The 24,422-nt window shown below is 39.6% G+C and overlaps 1 protein-coding gene across 41 annotated transcripts in view; it reads right to left on the minus strand.

The window, feature by feature from the left end:
- mapta (microtubule-associated protein tau a) overlaps positions 1-24,422 on the minus strand; it is a 44,186-nt gene that overhangs the window by 13,546 nt on the left and 6,218 nt on the right. For 11 of the 41 annotated variants that reach the window (XM_020711980.3, XM_078937878.1, XM_020711974.3 and 8 more), the window contains exons 2-10: positions 19,065-19,230; positions 15,421-15,513; positions 11,910-11,999; positions 10,236-10,259; positions 7,635-7,663; positions 5,955-6,077; positions 5,044-5,107; positions 4,474-4,718; positions 380-472 (exon numbers count right to left, since the gene is read on the minus strand). In XM_020711980.3, the coding sequence (XP_020567639.1) occupies positions 380-472; positions 4,474-4,718; positions 5,044-5,107; positions 5,955-6,077; positions 7,635-7,663; positions 10,236-10,259; positions 11,910-11,999; positions 15,421-15,513; positions 19,065-19,212 (909 nt within the window). In that variant the 5' untranslated portion in view covers positions 19,213-19,230. The remainder of the gene's footprint in view (positions 1-379; positions 473-4,473; positions 4,719-5,043; positions 5,108-5,954; positions 6,078-7,634; positions 7,664-10,235; positions 10,260-11,909; positions 12,000-15,420; positions 15,514-19,064; positions 19,231-24,422) is intronic. The other 30 variants (XM_078937870.1, XM_078937876.1, XM_020711960.3 and 27 more) reach the window with 20 other exon arrangements.

A 24,422-nucleotide genomic window follows, 5' to 3' on the forward strand; every position in this document is an offset into this window, starting at 1 on the left:
AAAGAGGGAGGGATGAAGGTCAGTTTTGTCAGGACGGAGCGGCTGAACCAGAACATAAACAGGACGATGGATGTTTTTAATGCTCATTTTTTGGAGAGTGGGATTATTTTTGTGTTGGGAAGCCAGAAATGATCAAACCTTCATTAGTGAAGGAAAAAAAGGATTGCAGTTGTTGTCCAAAGGCTTCCACAGCACCGATACTGCTGCAGAATTCATTTGTGTTCAGTCACTTTTTTCGTAAATCTTTGCAGCAGTTTGACACTTTTAGACCTTCCTCCTGGTAACAGAAAACGTGCTGACAAGTATAAATATCACAACGCCATTTTAAACGCCGCCGACTTTGATTAAAACTTTAGCAGCTCATTCCACGGTTACTCACTTTGCCTCCACCGGGTTGGTGTTTGATATTGTCTTTGGAGCCACACTTCGCCTGCACATTACTTAAGTCCAGCTTCTGCTCCAGGATTTGAACCTGAAAACGAACAAATGGAAGCATTCAGGTTTAAATTTGCTCTTTGTGAAGCCTAAAAAATACAGAAGGTGAGCTCAGGCGGCTGCAGCGTTTGATCGCAGACCTCCTACAGCGAGTTTCTCTTTTAGTTTTTTATGACTGAACTCTGAAGATAAAAACCGGAGCACGCATAGTTACAAAACACTCAGCAGCTTCATGTTTGTAGCATTTTCTCTTCTTTAAGCTGCCATTCAAACACAAAGATTTCTCGTTTTAAGTTAGAGCCTTTTATCTATTATTATTTTTTGTGGTCTATAAATATCAGAGGAAACATTTGATAGAAGCTTCTAACACGTGACTGCAAGAAAAAGGACGTTACACCAAAGGCAGGCAAAGCTTTGAATGCTTCAATAAACTCCAACATTTACCAGGCCTCACATTTAGACCCAGTAGGAAAGTTTCAAATGATTAACAATAGTGAAACTACAGAGACACGACATTAAAAAAACAACTAATTGTTCCCTCAAATGAATAATTTGGCCACAAATTAGTTTTTAGCGTGCTTACATTTGCATTTTGTTGACACAAATTTTAATAATAATAATAATAATAATACATTTTATTTATAAGGCGCCTTTCTGGGCACTCAAGGTCGCCGCACAGCATGTATACAGTATAAAATACAATAAACACTTAAAACAACAACAACAATTTAAATAAATACAAAATTAAATAAAAAATATATAAAAAGGTGAAAAGGTTAATGTTAAACTGAATAAGGCCATTTGGAAAAGATGAGTTTTTAGCTTTGATTTGAAATGTGGGAGTGTGTCAGTGTTGTGGAGGTCAGGGGGGAGTGAGTTCCAAAGCCGGGGAGCAGAGCAGCTGAATGCCCGGCTCCCCATGGTGACAAGACGGGCAGAAGGGACAGAAAACTGGATAGAGGAAGAGGAGCGGAGTGAGCGAGCAGGTATGGAGAGATGAAGGAGGTCAGAGAGATATGGAGGTGCAAGGTTGTGAAAGGCTTTGAATGCGTAGAGCAAGATTTTGTATTGAATGCGGAATGGAATGGGGAGCCAGTGAAGCTGTTGAAGGGCAGGTGTGATATGGTTGATGGAGGGAGTGCGTGTGATGATACGAGCAGCTGAATTCTGAACCATTTGAAGTTTATGGAGGGTTTTTGTGGAAGACCAAACAGAAGAGAGTTACAATAGTCCAGGCGGGAAGTAACAAGACTATGTACAAGTACAGCAGTGGACTGAGTATTGAGGGAGGGACGTAGACGTTGGATGTTGCGTAGATGGAAGTAGGCTGATCTGGTGACGCTGTTTATGTGAGAAGTGAAAGAGAGACTACTGTCGAGGATGACACCCAAACTCTTTACCTGAGGGGAGGGAGAGATGGTGGAGCCATCAATGTAAAGAGAGAAATTGTTGGTCTTGCTCAGGGTGGATTTGGTGCCTATCGGAAGAAGTTCAGTTTTATTGCTATTGAGTTTTAAAAAGTTTGAGGTGAACCAGGATTTGACTTCATTGATGCAGTCAACCAGCGCTAATGGAGGCAGTATGGAGTTGGGTTGGCTGGAAAGATAGAGCTGGGTGTCATCCGCATAGCAATGAAAATGGATGTGATGTTTTTGGAAAATATGACCAAGCGGGAGAAGGTAGATAATAAAGAGGAGTGGACCGAGCACAGAACCCTGAGGGACACCAGTTGTGATGGGGACAGAATGAGAAGTGAAAGATTTCAGTTGGATAAACTGAGTACGGTCAGACAGGTAGGAATGGAACCAAGAGAGGACGGTGCCAGAGATGCCAATGGAAGAGAGTCTGTTCAAGAGGATAGAATGAGAAATGGTGTCAAAAGCTGAACTGAGATCAAGTAAAAGAAGGATGGATAATAAACCACAGTCAGCAGAGAGGAGAAGGTCATTAGTAATTTTTAGAAGAGCAGTTTCAGTACTATGAAGGGGATGGAAGGCAGATTGGAAAAGTTCATACAGATTATTGGAGGACAGATGAGCATGAAGCTGAGCAGATACTGTTTTCTCAAGAATTTTTGAAATGAATGGAAGGTTGGAAATGGGACGGTAATTATTGAGATCTGTTGGATCTGCACCCAGTTTTTTAAGTATGGGAGTGACAGCAGCAGTTTTCAGTGCAGGAGGAACGATTCCAGAGGAGAGGGAAGCATGGATTATGTTGGTGATGAGAGGACAAAGAGAGGGAGCTGTAGCTTTAACAAGGATGGTGGGCAGTGGGTCAAGCTGGCATGTGGAAGGTTTGGATTTTTTAATATATGTAGATATTTGACTAACTGTGGGTAGCGTAAATGAAGAAAACGAATCATCAGACGTAAAAGACGGAATGGAAGATAGAAATGGAGCAGAGTAGGGGGTAAACTGTTGATGGATAAGGTGAATTTTTGTGGTGAAAAATGAAGCCAAGGTGTTGCAGAAATCAGTTGAATAGAGATATGATGGAAGGGAGTCAGGAGGTTTGATGATGTTAGAGATGAGGGAGAAAAGAATCTTCGAATTTTCTTTATTTGAATTGATGAGATTGGAGTAGTAAGCAGATTTGGTTTTGGAGATGCACTCTTTATAGTGGAGAATGTGCTGTGTGTACATGTCTGTATGGATACTTAGTCCGGTTTTGGTGTAGAGTCTTTCAAGTTGGCGGCCTTTTGCTTTTAACTGTCTTAGAGAGGGGGTGTACCAGGGTGCAGTGTAGGTGAATGAGACAGATCTGGATTTGAGTGGAGCAAGTGTGTTGAGGATGTGGTGCAGGTGTGTGTTGTAGTGTGAAACAAGTTGATCTGGAGCTGTAAAACTGTCTGTATTTGGAAGTTCACTGATCAGGGCAGATAAATTCTCCAGGTTGATATCCTTAGCATTACGGAAGGTAATATTGCGTGAAGGCTTGTGTTTGGAAAGAAACAAATTGACATTAAATGTCAAATTTTGTGCTTTGTGTGTGCAAATTAGCATTTTGTGGGCAAAATCTAGTAGTAGGAATTGAAGATGTTAAAATTACTAATCTTATTCCACAAATTAGTCTTTTCTGCATACAAAATAAGAATTTATGGACACAAAAGAAGTTGTCCCCACAAAATAGTAATTTGTACGAACAAAATAGTCAATTTTGCACACAAAAATCCAGATTGTGCCCACAAACTGCCAATTAAATCCTAATTTGTGCCAACAAAATGCAAATTTGTTCCCACAAAATGCTAATTATTGCAACCAAAATACTAATTATGCACACAAAGTGTTAGTTTTTGCCCACAAATTATTAATCAAATTATTATTATTATTATTAATATTTTTATTTTCATCTCCAGGGTTCTGTATGAAACAATGAAAAACAAGATTTTTCTTTGTCTTGAAGTTGACTCATGGCAACTTGACTTTAAACTAATGAAACGTTTCCTCTGAGAAGATTTTAGGTCCAGACTCCACTTTAAGACCGACGTCTCCTGGATGAATCAGAACCTTCTCTGAGATTGGTTTTGTTTTATTTTTATGGAGGAGATAGTGTCTTTAAGCAGAGCAATTCTAATTGCTTCACTCCTATATAAGGAAGTGGGGCAAACATCTTCTGAAATCAGTAAAAAGACAAAAAAATATGGATTTCTATCTTAGAAATAATAGAAATAAAACTGAAAACACATCATTTCTCCTGCCAACAGTGACTCAAATACAAAACTGTAGGATTTGGACTAAAGTTGGCATCTGATGGGGCGCTGACAGTTCAAAATCAGCTGAACCCTGAAAATCTTTTCACCGCAGGAGCTTAGCTAACTCTAAGACTGCAGACCTCATAATGCAGAAATCCTTTGTTTGATTATGGTTCTGGAAGTCCAGATGTCATATAGCGCCTGATGCTGAATATTGCGTAACATGATATCAAAATCTTAAATTAAATTTTAAAATTTACATTTAAAAAAAGGAAAAATTGGAAAACCCTCACATCCAGGGGAGAGTCATGGCTGCATTGTCCCATAAGTTAAACTCAGGCTACCTTTCCACCTCCTGGCTGGTGCTTGATGTTCTCCGTGGAGCCAATCTTGGACCTGACGTTCTTCAGGTCGGGCATGGGCGCCGCAGCAGCCAGCGGAGCCGGCGAACGGCTCTTCAAGGAGGCCGGAGACTTTGAGGTGGAGCGCACGACTGCAACCTTCTTGACTTTGTTGGCCTCTGCCGCAGAGAGGGCTTGGCTAGCGGGCGATTTGGGGGTTCCAGGGCTGCTCTGTCCACTCCTGGCATCTGGAGACACCAGAAAGGGAAAAATTAGAAACATAAAAATGCAGAAAATATGATCAAAATAAAAACGTTAGGGGCCCTGCTGCTGAAAACTGTTTGATCAACAGGATCAAACTGATGTTTTGCTCATGCTATCCTCTGCAATCCACACATCATACCCTATTTTTCTTTTTACCTTTTTCATATTTTGGAGTGGGGGGTTTCTTGCCACTAGCTGCGTCATAAAATATGGCACACAATAAGAACACTTTCTTACCCGTGGAGGAAGTAAATCAACATCACTTTGAAAACAAGAAGATGAAAATGAGGGTTTTCTTTAGTTTCATACCCGGAGCTGCAGTTTTGGTCGGAGGTTTGGCTCCTCGCACCTGAGGCTTTGCTCCTCCAGGACTCTGAAATCAAACCATTTATCTTTAGCAGAAATAGAGGTTTTATAATGAAAAGTAAAAATCTATCGGGAAACACTCAAATCTTAGTTCTTTTTGGAAATGAGAACTGAGTGAGAGTAATGTCACCCGTAGAAAATGGCTCCACCAAAATGAAATCAATTCGGTCGCCATTTTTTCACAACACCGCCATTTTAGAACAATAAATTGTCAGCGGTGATTGATCCGAGTCTAAGTCATCATTCTATGGCAACCGCTCTCGCCAATCAGCTTGTTGGAAGTCCGCTTGAAAGCGGGCTTGAGAGAATCTGTCAATCAAATGTTTTGAATGTTTTAGGTAACTGATTGGTCAGTTAATCGTTTGATTAACTTGCACTACAGAAAAAAGAAAGATGATAAAGCAAGCATGCGATCTGGGGCTGATGGACGCTCTACCTCTGCAACACGGCCGCTTTCAGGTTCCATCATAGAACAACTGCTGCTGGCTTTAGATGTTGCAGGGAAAGCAACAGACTCCAGATGTCTTTACTGAATCGAGCATTTTTCTGCAGCAGAGAACTTTGAGCCACAGACTTAGGGCACCTTTTGGTAAACGGTGCCTTTTCACCTTCTTCAAGGCTCAAAGCGCTTTCCAGTTCCAACACATTCAATGCAGTGTTCACCACTGATGGATGGGCTAAGCGGGAACTGAACTTGTCATTCTGTGAACAGAGGTTGACCGCTCCACCTTTGCACCAAAAGAAAGCGGAACCACACACACGTTGGCATAGGTGTGTAAAGTAAGGAGTGATTCATCCATCTGTGAAACCTCCTGAAGGAGGCGGGGTCCAGCCGGAGTCCGCCGTGTACTTACGGCGTGCCCGGGCCCCGAGCGGCTGGTTTTAACGGGGATGGAGCTGTGGCCGTTTCGGGTGGAGGCCGTGGTTACTACAGATGGTCTTTTGGGGGAGGAGACAGGTGAGGTGGCAGTTTGGGTCTTTGTCATGAAGGGAATAATGGATGAAAAACAAAAACTCAAATGATGTCATCAAAACATAAAAACAGAATGAGCAAAAACGATGAGAACAGATGATCTGAAGGACTGTTCCGGTCCACTACAACTTGGGTTTTATTTTGGTAAACATATTTATGAAATGTGTTTGTTTTTGCAAAAACTGTATCAATGGTTAATTATTCAAAAACCACGTTGAAGGTTTGTCAGGAAGGAGCATTTCTGTGTTCTTTGCATTTGTGTAATAATGAGGTTTGTGAGTCAGATGACAAAACTGATTCCAAACATTTCTGACAACACCTCAAACTATAAATAATGATGAAAACCAACAGTTTTTTGAAATATACTAAGTCATTAAAAAAGAAATTGAAAATCTAGACTGCCTTGTTCAGTTTCCTTGAATAAAAGTGTTTTTCATTTACTTACATGTGTGTATAGCATCAAATCTGAGGCATAAATCTGTTAACATCCTGACTGAATGAAACAACACATATTATGCAGGTTGATAACAATAACAAATGCATTATGTATCATTAAAAATCAACGGAATTTTACTCAACAGATTAATAAATTGTTGTTTCTGGTTATCCACAATCCATCCATACATTTAACTTCTCTCCAACGTTTCTTTATTGTTTTTTTATGTATTCTTATGTGATCAAATCAAAACACTGGGGACTTTTCTAGGGGACATTAAGAGGTTAAGGTCACATTTTTCTGCCCAACAATGAAATTTTAATAATTTCATTAGATCAAAATACATTTCTTGTATATTTTGTAAAGGGGAAAGGATTAATCATTGTTAAAAAAAACAACATCAATGTCAAATCACATGTATTTATTATAAGGATGTTTCTCCTTTTTCTTTATTTAATTATCATTTTTAGAAAAAACCTGATGACCTCAAATAAACAAACATTTTCTATTTTTCATGAAGCTTTTTTGCTCTACAGTGGCAGTTCACCAGAAGATATCCAGCAATATTTTTGTGCTTTAACCTAAATCTGTGAGCATGTGGTGCCGTGAATTTAAAATATGCCTTTAACTATAAAGAAAAATGTTTAATCTCTCCTTTTCTTATAAAGTTTGTTTAAAGTTTTTTAATAATCTGTTAGCAACTCCAAGTCATCTTAATGTGAAAAGGCTTCAGGCTTGATTTTAGATTATTTAGTTTAAATTAAATCAATTAAAAATAGATTTATAGTACACACTTCTATTCAAAAGGCATTTTTATTTAATTTTAAAATGCATTTTTTTACTACAAGTAGTAATATACACTGAATAATGGGTAAAGTTAGGAATTCTTTAACTAAAAACTTTATTAAAAATACAAAAACGTACTTCTAGAAAAGTAAATTAATCAGTTTTGGTATCAATTTCCCAACGATGTGAACTGACAAACTTAAACATTTGTCAAATTTTGCATGCAAAACAGTAAAAAACAAAAAGAAACCCAAGTTCTAGTGAATCCGGAGTCTCCAAAAACACAACAAACAAACAAATAAAGGGTGAAAGCCAAGTTTAGAGGTTTCCTTTACATACCTTAACTTCATTTTCTGTTTTTCCTTGAGCTACAAAAATAAAACAAAAGAAAAGGTTAGATCACGATGACGTTTCTGTACCTGAACCGTGTATTAAAAAAATCATCAACAAGAACAGAACTGAAGATGAAATGTGTGACGTTTGGTATGCAGCATGCAGAGTGACACGCACTGACACAAACTAAAGGTTTAAACCCGGACGGTGTCTTTACAGGATCAGCCGTTAGTGAGCCGAGACGGAGAGATGAAAGAAAAAGCTAAAGTGGAAGAAGGAGGGAGGACAACAAGCTTCCCTTTCAGACCATGGAAACAACTTGGAGAAAGGGTGCTGCAAATCAGAGAGCAGAAGCTGCATTGGAAACCAAAGATGTGGGAGGAGCTAACTGAGGAGCTTCTGAACTGGTGAAGGTAAAGGGCAAACAGACCTTTGGAAACAGCCACCGGCACCAGAGACTTTCTGGCTGATGGGGGTTTCTGGAGCTGAGCAGCGCCGGTGGCCTGAGCTGCGGGCCTCATCTCTGAGTCATCGGAAGTGTCAGGCTCTGAATAGCCGGCCCTGTGTAGCCGTGAGTCATGGCTGTTTTCAGCCCCTGGGTCACATGGTGGCCTGGCACACAGGCAGTCGCCCTCAGATGAGTTCCCTCTGCAGAGGCCCTGGTGGAGGCCCTCTGAACCTGAGCCAAAGCCTGATTGTGCTAAACTTTCCTCTAGCCGCTCAGACACCTGCTCCTCCTCCGGGTTAACCCGTGCCTTTCTGTCGCCGATGGATGTCAGGTCTTCCACAGCTGTGCTGCGGATCAAAGACGTGGCAGACGGCTCCGCCAGGCGTTCTGCTGCATCCAGGCTGATTGCCCTCTGAGAATCACTCCAGTCAGGGCTCCCCCTGCTGGCCTCCGTGACCCCCCTCACATCTGATGTGCAGCTGAGGTCTTCAGAAACCCAAAAAGAATCACTTCTTAGCTTCTTCCCACTCTCCTCATCTGTCGTGTTTCCTGGGTCCACAGAGAAAAAAGCTCCTATGAAGTCCAAGCAGAGCCAGATCCCTGTGGACCCCCCCGCCAGGCCTCACTCATTTGTTTGGAAAGCAGATTAATGATGACATTCACAGCGCTTGTTTTCCACCTCCCCACCCGAGCCAAAGGAAAAAAGAGTTCAGGCCGGGACGTCAACGAGGAAACAAAGACACGAGAAAATGAGGAAAACAAGAAGTGACTGTGGACTTCAGATGGAAATGGACAGAAAGGCATCACACTGTAGATGAGAGGTGATGGAGTCCAGGGAAAAATGTTACAGCATCCCATAATGATGGGGTTTCATCCTATAGCCTGCAACATGACATCTGGAATTGTTCCGGGAAAAGTTAAGTCACTGTTTGGAAGCTTTTTGAAACTTTAAAAATGATTTTAAATTTCTAAGTTATTGATTCAGTCACATCCGATAAAACTTGACCATTTTATAAAAAAAAAAGAAGTAAAAATGGCTCGTCGGTTAGTTTTTAGTTAAAACTATGTAGTTATGGTAAGTTTTTAATTGTTTTCTTATTTTTTTCTCTGCCCTCTTTTTATACTTATGATTATTCTAATGGCTATAATGTTTTTCTGTGTTTTTTTAAAGTTAATGAATCAAAATCTATAAAAATTCCAAATCTTGTCCAAATATTTTATGTCACATCATTATTTCTCTAAGTAAAAACCATCACAAGATGAAATCCATAAATGTTTAAACACTTGACAATAATACCAAAGATCACATATAAAAAGATTTCGAAGAAAATTTTTGTCTTCTTAAAATGTTCAAATTCTCCAAAATTAAAAATATAAAAGTTGGACTAAAAAAGCTCTGACCACTGTTGTAGTCACAAAAGTTTTGTTCTGTCTGTCCTCTGCTGGAAAGTCTCACGCTGAAAATCTTTTTGTTTGTGGTAAAAGCGTTCCCAGTCATTTTTTTAAATTATGATTATGCTGGTTTTTTTTGCTAAAATCTGTTGTTTTCTAGGGCATAGTTTCTGCAGACGGGCAGTAGTTCATCAGAAATTCGCCTCTGAGTTGAGAACTCTCTACGCGCTTTTTTGCTAGCTTACAGCCAACCTATCATTAGCTGTTTTGGAAAGATCCATCTGTACAGTTCTGATCCAGATTCCAGCTCGGACGAGGAAAACAAAGACGTATATGGATCTGTTTGTCTGCAATCGGATGCATCAGAATGGAGAGGAGCAGGGAGCTTTCTCAAACAACATTTTTGTTCTGCTTTTGTCCTGATTCAAAACGATTTGCATAAAGAAATACTGCTATTTATAATGCTATTTTAATGCTATTATAAAGCTGTTTGTATTTGTGGAGATCTTTTTTTTTTTGCTGCCGAAGACAAGAAAATTTCCCCTTTGTGGAATAAATAAAGTTTATCTATTCTATTCTATTTTAAAACTTCATTTAAATCTTCATTTTAAAACTTCATTTTCTTTCTTTCCATCATCAGAAAACTGCCACAATTAAATGTTAAACGTCATTTTCTTCTGAGTGGGTCTTTAAGTAGCAGCTTCATGTGATCGCTCCTTACAACAAACAAATAAAGGATAAATAAAATATGTTAACGCACAGCTTACCTGTTGAAACTGCTCCACCTGCTGCTGGTCGAGCATGAGACAAATGGAAAAGACAGGAGTTAATGTCTCTCCTTCATTACAGAGCAATGCACTCGCCAGCAGCAAAGAAATCAATAGAAGCTCTCACGCGGCATGTCTTTAGTCAAAGAGGAAATCAAAACAGATACATCATTCGAAAGCCCAAAAGTAAATATGCAAACAGAGCCGGGAGTCTTCCGCCTGCCTTCCCTGCTCTCCCAAAAAGCTGCTTGCTGTTATGTTGCAGAAGAAGCATCATGTTAACCATCACAGAAGAAGCACAACGAAAAGAAACAGCCAAGCCAAAGAACAAAACTCAACAGGTCGTCACCCATTTATCCTGTTAAAACAAAGACCAGAACCAAAAAAGGACAGCAGGCACTTCAGGTGAAAAGGTGTTAAAAGTTTAAATACAATCTGACTCTGAAAAACACACTTATTGGCTTTTCTTTTCACTGGTTTTCTTTTAGAATGTTTGAATAATTGACATATTTGAATAATAAAAAACAACAGTATCTACCAAGAACAACCTGTACCTCGTATTTAAATAGTTATACTTCAGTAACACAAATTATTTTATATCTTTCATGTGTCAAAGATCATTGGTGGATTGACTTTAGCAGAACAGATGTTTACAGATATAATAATATTTCCTCCTGTTTTTTTTTAAACTTCCAGGTTGAGGCCCATTTAAAAAGCAAATGTAGCCGGATCAATGTTAGTTTTCCATCAACGGGTGGCTTGTTACACAAGTTCTAAGTTCTTATTTCCAAGATGTAAAATGATCCAAGCTGGATCCAACACTCTCTGAAACATGGGGTGTTGTGTTTTGAATGACAGGTAACCCTTAAATCCTCAGCTTTTTGGGTGGGTGTTCCAACAGCTGTCAGCCTCGTCTGTCCCTGTGTGCATTTTTTCAAAAAACGTTATGTGCTTTTATCGAATACAAGCCCCAAATGCTGCAGTTCCTCTGAAGACCACCGGAGGCTGGTGGAAGAAAAGAGCAATTTTCTATTGAGTCCCATGTTAAAAAGTCTGTGTTTGCACCCAAAATGAATGTATGACCTATCTGGTTCCTGTTTTTTTTTATGTTTAATTTTATATCATTTATTTTTTTTCTTTAAATCTGCTATTTGGCTTTTTTAACATGTATTTATTTTTAGCATGTGGTTTGTCAACTGATCCAAACAGAGCTCCAAACTTTATTTAGTCTCCCCCCGTTGCAGTTTTCAGAACGTCAGTGTATATTTACATATGAGACAGACATGGAGTCAGAAAACTGGCTTCAAATTAGCTAATAGCAAACCAAAGGGTCACATGACCTGTTGCCCATCTTTTTATGTACCACACACCTGCATTTTGCACGTTTTAAATGTTAGGATTTTAAATCCATCCAGATTCTTTCCTGGACAAAGACCAATTTAAATCTGACTTTTTTTCCTTTGAAATTAAACATGTCGTTCCTAGAACGGTTAATCCTATTTTGTACTTTATAAACCAAATAAAAACGATGTCCTGACATTTGTTCAGTTTTTGTTATAATCTTATCCTCAAACTACTTATAAATTAGGAGCAGAAAAAGAAATAAGTGCATTTCTCAAAGGTCAAGCTGGTAAATAACCAGATGAGCTGGAAAGCGTCAGACTGCAGGTATACCAGGTTGCCCCTTCTCTTCACTTGTGATGCTCTCGTTTTCTGAGAGCTGCGACACTTCAGCCTCTTCTTTCTCTGCAGGGCTGCTCTCTGCTGTGAAACAAATACAAGTCAGTCCTTTTTGAAACACAAACCTTTACAACCTTAACAAACAAATGTGAAACTTTGACCTTTTTCCACTGAATAAACTCCCTTTAAAATTGGATACATAAAACTCAAAATAGTTAGATTAGGGGCTTTAACTGCCAAAAATGTTTAAAACATTTAAGCTGAAAGAAAAGATAGCAACTAATAAGGTTGATTATTCCACACGGTTAGCTGTAAAAATGCTGAAAACCATAATCTGTAAGCCTCAAAAGAAAGATTAAAATGATAATCGAACTTAAAAACATGTACTTAATGAGAAACTGCAGTGATTTGCAGATTTCAACCTGTATTGGTTTTTTTACTGGCTTCTAATTGGTTTTAGGACAGAGTTGAAGCTCTGAATGATAAATGATGCATATACATGTGGCCCTTTTCCAGTTTTTTAAAATGTCCAAATCCCTTTGCAATAGGTCAAATTCCCGTCTAGGAAGGTAGGATTCAACCCAAGGGTCAACCACTCTACACCTGGACCAGATTAGTCCCTGACAAATATCATAACCTGCTCCTGTGCTCCAGAACTCTTTACAGATGCTGTGGAGCTTCTTTAGTCTAGATTGAGATCCAGAGGTGACAAAGTCTTCTGGTTTCTGCACCTAAACTCTGGAACGCTCTTCCTCTACAAACCAGAGCTGCTCACACAAAGTTTGTGTCCCAATTCCTTCACCACTCACTTCTTAGTGGACTATATAGAGCCTTTAGCATTTGTACTGCCGTCTGAATCAACAATTCCAAAATCCAGTGCCCTGGAAATTTCCCAAATGTCTGTGCAAAAAAATAGTGAGCATGACTGCTCACTGATTGGCAAATATAGGCCACAATGCAGTGCGTTTGAACAGTTTTTCCTGTGAAAAAAATGTATTTAAGTTGATTTTTTTTAAACGATTCAAGTTTTTATCATTGGAACACAAGGGATTCATAAATAGTCTTTGTAAAAATGTTCATATTTATTAGGTTTTTACATCTGGAAATCAGTGACATCATATTTCTCGTTTTTAAAAAAAAGTAAAGCATGGTGTCCTAAATTTATTAAAATCCAGGGCACTAGATAGTTCTGTACTATATATATAGTTTTTTAGTAGTTGGGGAGTAGGGAGGAAATTTGCACAGCAAAGGTCTTCACTGTAATATCCTTTTTTTCACTGGCTGACAGCAGTGATACTGAAAGCATTGCCGCTGAAAGCAATGCCGCTGAAAGCAATGCCGTTGAAAGCAATGCCGTTGAAAGCATTGCCGCTGAAAGCAATGCTGCTGAAAGCAATGCCGTTGAAAGCAATGCCGCTGAAAGCATTGCCGCTGAAAGCATTGCCGCTGACAGCCGTGATGCTGAAAGCAATGCCGCTGAAAGCAATGCCGTTGAATGCAATGTTGCTGAAAGCATTGCCGCTGAAAGCATTGCCACTGACAGCAATGCCGTTGAATGCAATGCTGCTGAAAGCATTGCCGCTGAAAGCATTGCCGCTGACAGCAGTGATGCTGAAAGCATTGCCGCTGAAAGCAATGCCGTTGAATGCAATGCTGCTGAAAGCAATGCCGCTGAAAGCATTGCCGCTGACAGCAGTGATGCTGAAAACATTGCCGCTGAAAGCAATGCCGTTGAAAGCAATGCCGTTGAAAGCAATGCTGCTGAAAGCATTGCCGCTGAAAGCAATGCCGCTGAAAGCATTGCCGCTGAAAGCAATGCCGCTGAAAGCAATGCCGTTGAATGCAATGCTGCTGAAAGCATTGCCGCTGAAAGCATTGCCGTTGAATGCAATGCTGCTGAAAGCAATGCCGCTGAAAGCAATGCCGTTGAATGCAATGCTGCTGAAAGCATTGCCGCTGAAAGCATTGCCGCTGACAGCAGTGATGCTGAAAGCAGTGCAACTGAAAGCATTGCCGTTGAAAGCAATGCAGAGCTCTTCACAATAAATCTGATCTCTAAACTTTATCCGTGTCTTCTATGCAACATAAGGGAGATATGCAGTCAAAGCTTCCATCAGCCAATGAGTCCAAAAACTTGACGGAAGCTCCTCCCACACGCAACGGGAGTGTCTAGATTATAAACACGTTTTTTGACAAATATAAAAAATTCTTTATGTTTTTATATTTTTTCTCTTTGAAAAAGAGACAGCGGGCGGCAATTTGACGAGTGAATCAGGTTTGGAGTGAATGCTGGGCTTGTTGTTTAGATGTGTTGAACTTGAATGTGCTACTTCTACATGATTTGTTTCTTCTTTAATAATGTGCATTCTTGGCAGCTGCAAGTTATACTCCAGAGCGACTTATAGTTCAAAAAGTACAGTAGTGCTTTTAATCCTGTTTGCTTTGCTATGAATGAGGTATAGAGATTAGGACTTGAGACTTGTGCATGACTTCCACATTTTTAAACTTTCTCTAGAGAAACCTCCATAAACTACTATTACATTTACAACTAAAGCTCCTAACATGATATAAACACATTATTTGAATGAAGATGGGGCGTGGGAAAATGTTTGTGGTCAAACGAGTCCAAATGTGAGCTTCTTGCAAATCCTGGACTGTGTCCTCCTGGCTGAGGTAGAGGAAGACTGTGAATCTGTTCAGTATGGAAACAGCTTTGATGGTTTGGGAGGGCATCAGTGGACATAAACCATGGACATCCCAAAGGTTTTAGAAGAAACAGTACTTTTTAAGGAATCGCATCAGGAGAAGCCAAAACTACAAATTGCACCTCTGATATTTTTAATGAAATCCAAAACTAAAACACAGAAAATCATAACGTTGAGATCAAATGTCGCAACAGTTTTTTAAAGATGAAACTTAATAGTGACAAAGCCCCATCCGAAGTACTTTAAAACCAGCAGGAGTTCCAAATTGGCTCAATTTGTGCATAAAATAATATCATTTTCATGTATATAAACAAAATATTACCTATGTGGTTAAAAAGTCTTTTAGTTTTCTGTTTATTCATGTTTTTAAGAAAGTTTCCACTTTTCTGGAGATGTATTTGTCAGGTTTGTCCACTCCTTCAACCTGATGACCCGCCCTCCCTCCTTCTCTGGACAAGCTGTCACTCTCAATATTTATGATCAAAGCGCGCTCGGCGCGTGAGCGAAGTGGAACCACGTCAGTTAATTCTAGCAGGCTCTCATCTGTGGCTCCTGAGGCTGCAAATCTGCATGCATGTTTGCACCAGAGAAGCAGCAAAACCAAAATCCAAAAGTTAGAAAGCGGAAAACAAAGCAGGGAAGCAAAAACAAAAGAAAATGATGATATCTTCAATAAACCACTGGATTTCTGCACACATAAAAAAGGAGGAGAAATACAGGGATCATGTGAAAGGACACTGAGCCATGCTGAATGAGGGTTAGGCTGCATTTCAAGACACGGGCAGCGCCGAAGGGCGTACCAGGCGGCGCCTCGTCATCACAGTGGCTGCTCTCTGGCTGACAGAGTTCAGACACAGATTTCAGCCCATTCTCACTGAGCGCCGCTTCTTCCTCTGTGAATAAAAGGCAAACCTGCGGTCAAACCACAGGCGACCGGAGCAGAAAACATGAGGACGTCAACAGGAAAGTGAATGCTTTTTAGGTTTGACATCACTTTGCAAACGTCTGAGCTCAGAAAATACAAAACTCAAAATCATTTACCAAATTGAGGGAAACTATAGGTGGCAATGCAAGATGTAATGGATTAAAGACCCACTCCGATGAAATTGTTGTTTCTACTATGTGTTTGTGGCACTTTTTGACGAGATCTTTAAAGAAATGTTCATTTCTTAGTAGCGGTATTTCTTTAATGAAATCATTGTGAATCAGGAGCAGATGAAAACATGCTGTTTAAAAAAGATGGTAGAAAAAATTCTCCCTGCACTGAGCTTTCAGCCACAGGGAGGGGAAGTGGAGGTGGGGTTGCTCCATGCCAACGGTCCCACAAATAACACCCAGGTGGATTTCTAATGAACTCCTGCCGCTCTGCAGAAATTATGTCCCAGAAAACGAGACAGGATTTTTGATTTGGGCTAAAATAATCATAATGAAACGACCACTGGGAACGCTTTGAAAACGGATCAAAAGATGATCGCAGTGGGTTTTTAAATCAACGATGACACACAAAATGCTAAAATTACCAAGAAATATGTGTAAAAGTCTTATTGTGATGTTCTAATTAGGAAGATATGACGGTAAAGACAGTGACAGTGTTCAAAATGATAAAAAATGAAACAAATGACACCAAGAATTATTAAAATGAGACAATCTTGAAAATGTTTCATTAAATGGAATAAAACAATTAAAATACTCTAAATATAGTTTAACTTACAGCCACCAATATAAACAATATCTTTAAAATGTTACTATATTTTTTATACAACATAAAAAAAGCTTTTTTGCATTTTTTTAAATAATTATTTCTATAAAAAAAAGTTTTAAATAATGTTTTGTCTCAGGATCCCAAACAAATTAAAACCAACCATTGAATGAATTTGGACGTTTAAATGTTTTTTTTGTGAAAAATAAAAATTGTGAAATCTAAATATTGACATTAACAGAGAAATGAAGAATTTCCAAATAACTTATGAGGATTTTCTGTGACATAAATTTGAATTATAAGAGGGAAAATGTTTATCTTTATTCTAAACCAACTACAACTAACCTGAGGGTGACATAACTTAGCATGTCTAGCTTCTGATGTCACTAAGATACTCACGCTGGGCTTCAGTGCTGACGGGCGAGCTGCGTACGTCTGCACGCCCCGACCCTGTGACCCGCTTCCTGTCAGTACATGAGATGATGGGCAGAGGGAAGGGGGAGAACGACTGCACTAGAGAGGGCTGTAAGCTAGGGAAAGCTAGGCTACGTACTACTTAGCCAATTGGTTCATTGGGGTAAAAAAAAGCAGAAAAATCCATCAAACTGATCATTAGCTGCAAAAAAAATAAACATCCAAACCGTTTTGCAGACACACTCTTCATCAACTCCTTTTTTGCTCATTACCAGATGACAAGGAGATGGGAAAAAAAATCCTAGGATATTTATCTTTGCTCACTGAAGGCCTGACTGTTTATGCAGTGAAGGGGGCGGGGGCAAATGGCGGTGCAGGCTGGAAAAGAGGCCTGTTCTTGGTCGTCTGACCCGCATGCCTGCATTACAGCTGCGGTCAAGCGTTTCTGGCCTCCATTATGTAAAGAAAGATTACAACAAAGCACCATTAAGGGGCTATGCAGGAGCCTTCACATGAAGTGGAGCCTGGATCATTGCACGCCATGTTTCTAGTAATAATGATCAGCTGAACCACGCTGCTGCAACGCCTGACCTTCAAACCAGAGGTGGAAACCACAAGAAATAACACCATAAACCACGTCAAAACATTCAAATCCAGCTTAAGAGGACAAATGATCCAAATATAAAAGCTCAATATTCAGATGAATATTTACATAATGTAATTGATCATTTGTCTAAATCAAATGTTTATTTTTTTAAGAAATGTGCACATATATTTTCTATTGTTTTCCTCACAAACTTAAATTCATGTTTTTAACCTTTTAAATGCTAAAAGAGCAGACTTGATCCAAAAAATATTGATTGTCAAATTCTATTTTTGTGCAGTGCTTGTATAGTTTGCCACTTAATTGTTTTACGCTTAACCCCAGTGACGCATCAAACCCCTTCGACTCCAAAATGACCCTAATTCCACATCTACTTGGGATCAAAAACATGCTGGAAAGCCTAAATTGGTAGCTTTAGTCAGGCAGGAAGCTATGAGTGAACTCTTCATCTGACCTTCATGTACAGCAGACTGTTCAGGCAGCCCCACTCAGGACTCATTTCCTGTATCTGCTCTGCTTCTCATCCACTAACTGGCCCCTGTGGGACACTAGTACAACATCCGGACTCAATTCATTTCTGTGGAGGAGGTGAACAAGACCACAGGTTCTCATCGATCCCATTTGGAAAAAAACATCAATCATCCACTCGTGCACTTTAAAATGCTTCTTGAAGTTGACTTGAGGTGAGAAAAAAAACACTTTTTAATAACATTTGACTTCTCTGACTGACAAAACGAACAAAAACGTTGTTTCTTTCTGGAAAATGGGTCAAGTGTGTGACCGTGGAGTGTTTTTGAGCTAACTAAAAGGCAAAGATGATGTCAATCAGTGTGCAGTTGGACCAAACACCAACATCACAGTCGTACATCAATTTATTCTAGCAAAACTTTTTTCAAAGATTATTCAAAAATAAAATAATAAAGCTCCAGAAGAGAGCTAAAGTAAGAATCTGACACAAGGAATTCAGAACTAAAACTCTGAAAATATGTTTGAATCTCATGAAAACTTTACCCCAACACATTTATTTCCCTTAAAGCAGTTCTTTTTTTTACATAAAAATGCATAGCCTGTCCCCTTAAACTCTGTCCCCGGCAAGATCCGTTTTCAAGTTTTTTTTACAAATAGGCATAAAGGTTTTACCATTTTTCTTTTGCCCCTTTTTCTATCACCTTTAAGTAAATCTTAAAATGTTTTAGAATTTGTTACAATCCTGTCTAATTCAGGAACGCTGGAGGCACGCTTTCCCCCCATGCTAAATTATTGAGTTTCAGCTGCAACTGAGAGATGCAAACGATGATGGAGAGTGAAAGAAGTGGGAGAAATGTTGCAGAAAGTCGCTCTTCAAAACAAAGGAGACGTTTCTCCAATTTCTATTTTTGTAAGACATAAAATTATTTTAGAAAAATCAAGTTAAGTTAAAGTTATATACTTAGCATTATTATGTATTTAAACAGCTTTATATTTGCCAAATGTATCATTCCATTCCAATTTACTCAAATTTTTGTATTTAAACAATAAAATGTGTTATTTATTATCACATTCTTCTTATTTTTATTGCTTTTTAGTAGGGTTACTGATAGGAATACATTGTTTAAATGATCTAAAGTGTGTTTTACCCTTTATTTTGCTGAAATATAACCATTTATGGGTCTCATCTTGAAAACAAATGTCCAACTGTGATTTTCCAACATGTTTCCTCATTTTCTGGTTATTCTGGAAGATCTGACCTTTCATTTTGGCATCTCCTGCATTTCTGTGTCCCATCTGGACCCCGTTCTCCTGGTGGTGCTGGTCGTTGATGGTCATGTTGGCCAAGGAGGAGCTCATGGTGTCTCCAGAGCCGTAGCTGTTCGAGGCGTTGTTCATGAAGTCCATCTCCAGTCACGGGTCAGGCTGCGCAAGAGCAAACGTGCCGCGATCAGTGGCGTCACATGAGTCAGAACATTCACAAGCAAAGCGGCTGACGGGATTAAGGCGAATGATGTCCCACTTGTCGGACACTTTGTCTTCCGGCATGCAGTGTCCAGTCCGTCACCTCAGAATGTAAACAGACACTTTGCCTGTGAAAACCCAGCAGTTATTTATACCCCCTGACGTGGGGCTGGAGCTTCATGTTACAGCTTCCTGAGCAAAAATAGTCGCAGTGACACCACCACAAGAAAACCGTGGAGCTGTCACTCCACTGCAGCAGCCCTTCAACAAGTGCAGCACTTGTGTTTCACTTCAGCTCAACCATGACCCCGCCTCACACTGCTCCTCCAAGGCCCGACGAGCTCCTTCAACCAGCCGACACGGGAATTGTGTCAAATCTCAAAGCAAGCGGATTACCAATCAGATTATGCTCAAGCCCAGTGACGTGCGGTGAGGTTAATGGCTGGTGAGGCACTGACGTCATCACTCAGATTTACAAACATATGAACCATGAGTATAAATAACTGAGTAACTTATTCACCATTTAATTGACAACAGTTAACGTTTTGTTTAAAATATCATTTCAACATGTTTTTTTTTCATATACAAACTGCAGCATAGAAAAAAGCACAAACGTTATTATCGTCTTACCTTTACTTGTAAATAAAGTCCATACGCCGCTCCTTCTGAAGAAAATGACTTGCCGCTTGCTATCACTTCTTCTAGTATTATATTCAGGCTGTTCATAATCTTAGGGCTCACCGGCGCCCCCTAACATGAGGCACGAGAAAGTCTGGCCTCACCCAGCGGCTTTTTTGCCGGCGTTTAGCGCTCAGCACAAGAAACACGTCCCTCACATACAGTTATTTATAAAAACAAACACTGTACATCATATACATCTGCTAAATTATGTAAACTCAGCTCATATAGTACAGGTGATTGAACCGACACACAGAGAGACAGCAGTACTGTCTGACTGCATAGGTATTGCGCAATCCAAGGTGAGGCTCAGCGGGCTGGTGCCTCATCGCACGTCATTTCTTATTATCTGAATGGCAAATGCGGAAATTCAGCGATTTTGAAAAGAAAAAACACCCAAAAATGGTACATTTAAATGGAAAATGACTGCAAAGCACAAATTACTGATTAAATATAATAATTGAATTTATTTTTTCTCTTTTCTTCCCATAATGACAGGTGAGGCACAGCCTCACCTGCCTCTCCTGACTGCACGTCACTGCTCAAGCCTCTGGTTACATCAGTTCAAATCATATTTTTCTCTGGTCTAACGTTGGAACAGGCCACCCCAGCGTGCAGAGCTCACCACACAATCAGTGGCTGCATCCAAACGGCTTTTTCCCGGTGTTTCTGCCCCTGAACTTCAGCTTCACTCCATCCCCCATGTTGACACATAAACATGATGGCTTAATCTCTCAGAAGTAAAGTAGAGCAACGCTTAGAGCCTGAAGCCCCCAAAAGACTGATCGGGTGATTAGCGCACAGGATTATTTGACGGCCAAATGGAATTGTTTCCAAAAACATTTGCGTTGGAGAAAAACAAGGACGTTACAAAAGTGTGAAAAGAAAAACACTAAAAGCTGAATGGACAAAGTGGAAAAAAAAGATTGGTGGAACAAAAGAAATCCTAATCACAACATCTCAGAGAGTCCTCAGTGAAATCCCATAATTCATGATTAGGATTAGATATAATGATTTCCAATAGAAACGCGGAACATCAAAGGACTGCTTTAAGCCGTGTTAGTGCATGTGAACAACAAAAGCATTCAACATCGCACTCCCACATGAAGGTAGAGGAATCATTATATGGGCTAGTCTAAACAGGGCGGTGATCTACAAGCACACAGACAGCCCTCTGTTGGAGTCTAACTGAACTGCATTCAGCAGATTTTCCAAAATCTCGCCATTTCTTTACATCAGCTGCAGAGCGTCGCTGGCATGTGACTCCAATTTTAAACATCTTCTAAAAATTTACAGGACAGAATTTTTTTCTCAAAAGGTTTGTTTTCAAAATTCCTAAGTGTTTTTATTGGGTTTGTAGAAACATGTTTTTTCTGTAATTGACTTTCCCTGAAGGCAGGAGGGAGGACCTGCTGCAACTGTCTCCTAATTATCTCCAACGCTAAACCCATCGCCATGGTTACTTCACCCCATAAACCCTCTCAGAAGGCAAACTGGGCTCAGCTATGTGACCTTCACCGTCATACTTCCTGACCTCCTGAGGGTTTGAACTGCTTTTCACATGCATGACACATGGAAGGGTCCGGGTGGCAACCGCAGTCCACCTAACAGTCCCACTGAAACACCCAAAAACCAAAGATGGAGGGGATTTTCTGTCTCCATCATCCAATGTTTGTTGGATTCTGTCTGTTTCTGATCTGATGCCATTCCGACGCTCATTTTTTCAAAAAGGTCTAAAGATTTTTCTCCCTGGGATATTGAACAAACTCAAATTTGTCTCTAAATAATCCCAGATGTACTTCTTCCTCCTCAAACTCGCCGTCATGCTGTTGGTTCAGTAAAGACAGCTTGTAAAGAACAACCTCTGCAGGAAAGTTGCACACATGGCATGAGACGGGTTGAAATTGTCTCCTGGAATGACCTTTTTGAGAGGAACTGCGTTAAAAAAAACCAACAACATTGAAAACAAAATGGTAAATTCTTCGTGAGACCTTCTTCAAGGCTGAAATCCCTTTTCAGTAACAGTCCCATTCAAACACATTCACATACTGATGAGAGATCATGTGACTGCAGAATGAGTGAGGGGCGAAATCTCAAATCCCACAAATGTTTTAAAGACCCAACTGATGAAAATCATCTTTCAACATGTTCTTGTAGCATTTTTATGATGCTTGAGGGCATAAATAAAGAAAATTCAACTCATTCAAGTTAAAGGGTTGCAGCTCTTTGATGCCACACTTCACTAATGAAAAGTGCAAAAACTCTTCTTGACAAACAAATCAATTAGGAACGCAGAAAAACAAAAAATAGCTTCAGATTAAACCACAAACAAAAAGCCATTTAATTTGATAAGTGGGTAAAATATGTTTCTTAGCATAGTTAATTTACTTTTTGAATTTTGAGGTTTTCCTCAGATTTATGTGAAATAATTTCTAACGTTGCACATTTAAACGTGTCTCTGCTGCCTAACAACACTTCCTGTAATAAACTCCAACTTTTTCCATCCTTAAAGAACATTCTGATGAATGAGACCCCAGCAGTGTTAGTGCGCCGTGGAGATCTGACATAAATGGAGTACTCATGCTCTGCTCCTGAACAACACTCCTATTGTAGCTTCACACATGACAGAATCTGTACAAGAAGAAGAAGAAAGCTGTCCACTTGCCAAAGCGACAGCCATTCTGAGAGCTCGTTCAGTGACTGGAGAGCAAACAAAGTCCACCAATGGCAGCTCGGCCCTTCCTCTGATAACCACTGTGTGCTCAGGGCGGGGATGTTCATGTAAAACACTCAGCTGCTAATGAACTAACAAGTCCTTCAGTTAAAGCTCATTATTTGATGTGTAAAATAAAGTAGGAGGAGAAAACACAGACATCTGAGAGCATAAAAATACAGTTTCACGGTTGAACTTTTCGAATTTAATTGATTTTGTCATTTTATAAGCGACACTATACAGCATTCTAAAAAAAAGTGTTTAGATTTTTAATTTGAGCAATTTTTTTAAATTTGTCGCCAAACAGAAACTGTATTAATCCCAAAACATAAATTATTTGATTTTAAAACAAAATCCAAAAAAAGAAAATGAAAAATGTCTTTTTCGCACTCCTTCATCTTTAAATTTTGCCAATTGATTCCCCGCTGACATGTCTGTGTTTCCATAACAAAGACGACAAAACCTGTGTTTACACATCACACACTAACACTGCCTTATCTGATATCTCTGTTTCGCACCTTTTCCTACAACCTTCGAAATTTGTTTTCCACTATTAATTTTTGGTTCACAATTGTTAAACTTCCTATGGCATTTCCTGTTTCTAGTCATTGTGCCGAGAAAGATTTCAGCGCTTCCAAAGAGACAGACGGGTTCCAACTCTGAATAAAATTGTGTTTTTGGTGTCTTTAACATGTTCTTGTGGCATTTTTCTGATGATGGAGAGCAAATATGAAGAAATGTAAGCCTAAATGTGCATTTCAAAGTATTTCTTTATTCAAATGTTATGAATCAGGAGCAGACGAAAAAACGACGCTGGAAAAAGCTTATAGCGGTGATGAAGGTAAAGTGGAACTTTAAGGAGAATTCTGATGTTTGATGAAATGTCACTTCTTTACTGCTGCTTATAAAGTTATGCACAAATAACTTAAATTAATTCTAAATTTGAAAAGTTAGCTGTAGACACTTATTGTAGTACAAGAAAGCAAAGCAAACATCCGACTTTGATCAGTAAATAAAAAAGGTTTAATTTTATCCATCTACCTAAACAACAATGCTAACCTAAAGGATAAATGTAGCATAACTGTTCTTGTGCGACTGCATGTGTCTAAAAGAAAAATGGTCATTTTAAACGACTGTAGAATTTAAAAGCTGCAGGTTCAGGAGGATGGTTTTGAAAGTGTTGGTGATTAAATGCTACCGTTAAAGATCCACTCCGATCATATTTTTATCTGTTTTCAAAGCATTCAGGGGGGTCCATTAGAAATTCACCTGTGAGTTGTGGTCAGGACTGTTGTAGCGGAGTTACCCCGACGCCCCTTCCCATCGCTGGGAGCTCGAAGCAGGGAGATTGTTTCCCATCACAAATTAAATAAAGTAATACACAGAAAAGTATTTTTAAGCTTAATTTTCTTTTAATATATGTCCTCTGTCATCACAAGAACATGTCAAAAAGACCACATTTTAGGAATTTAAGGAGGGGGTGTTATGTCAGTCATTGCCATCTAAGTCTATGTGAGGTATAAGATGACCTGCTGTCAGGTCCATTGGTGACAGCGGGCTTTTGTCTCAGCTTCATGAGGGGGAAACAGCTGAAAGGTCTGCTGGTGCAGCCTGTTCTTCTCAGGGCCGTGTGAAAATGTGAACTTGGCAGCGACTTCCCATCTGCGAGGATGACGGTCAACAAGGATGTTGACAGAGCTCCAGGATCCATGAGAGTTCACTGCGTGATGCAGCAAAGACTGACGGAGGGCTCAAGAGCACC

Source organism: Oryzias latipes, chromosome 19, assembly GCF_053564925.1.
Source record: "Oryzias latipes strain Hd-rR chromosome 19, Olatipes_Hd-rR_3.1".
Lineage (NCBI taxonomy): Eukaryota > Metazoa > Chordata > Actinopteri > Beloniformes > Adrianichthyidae > Oryzias > Oryzias latipes.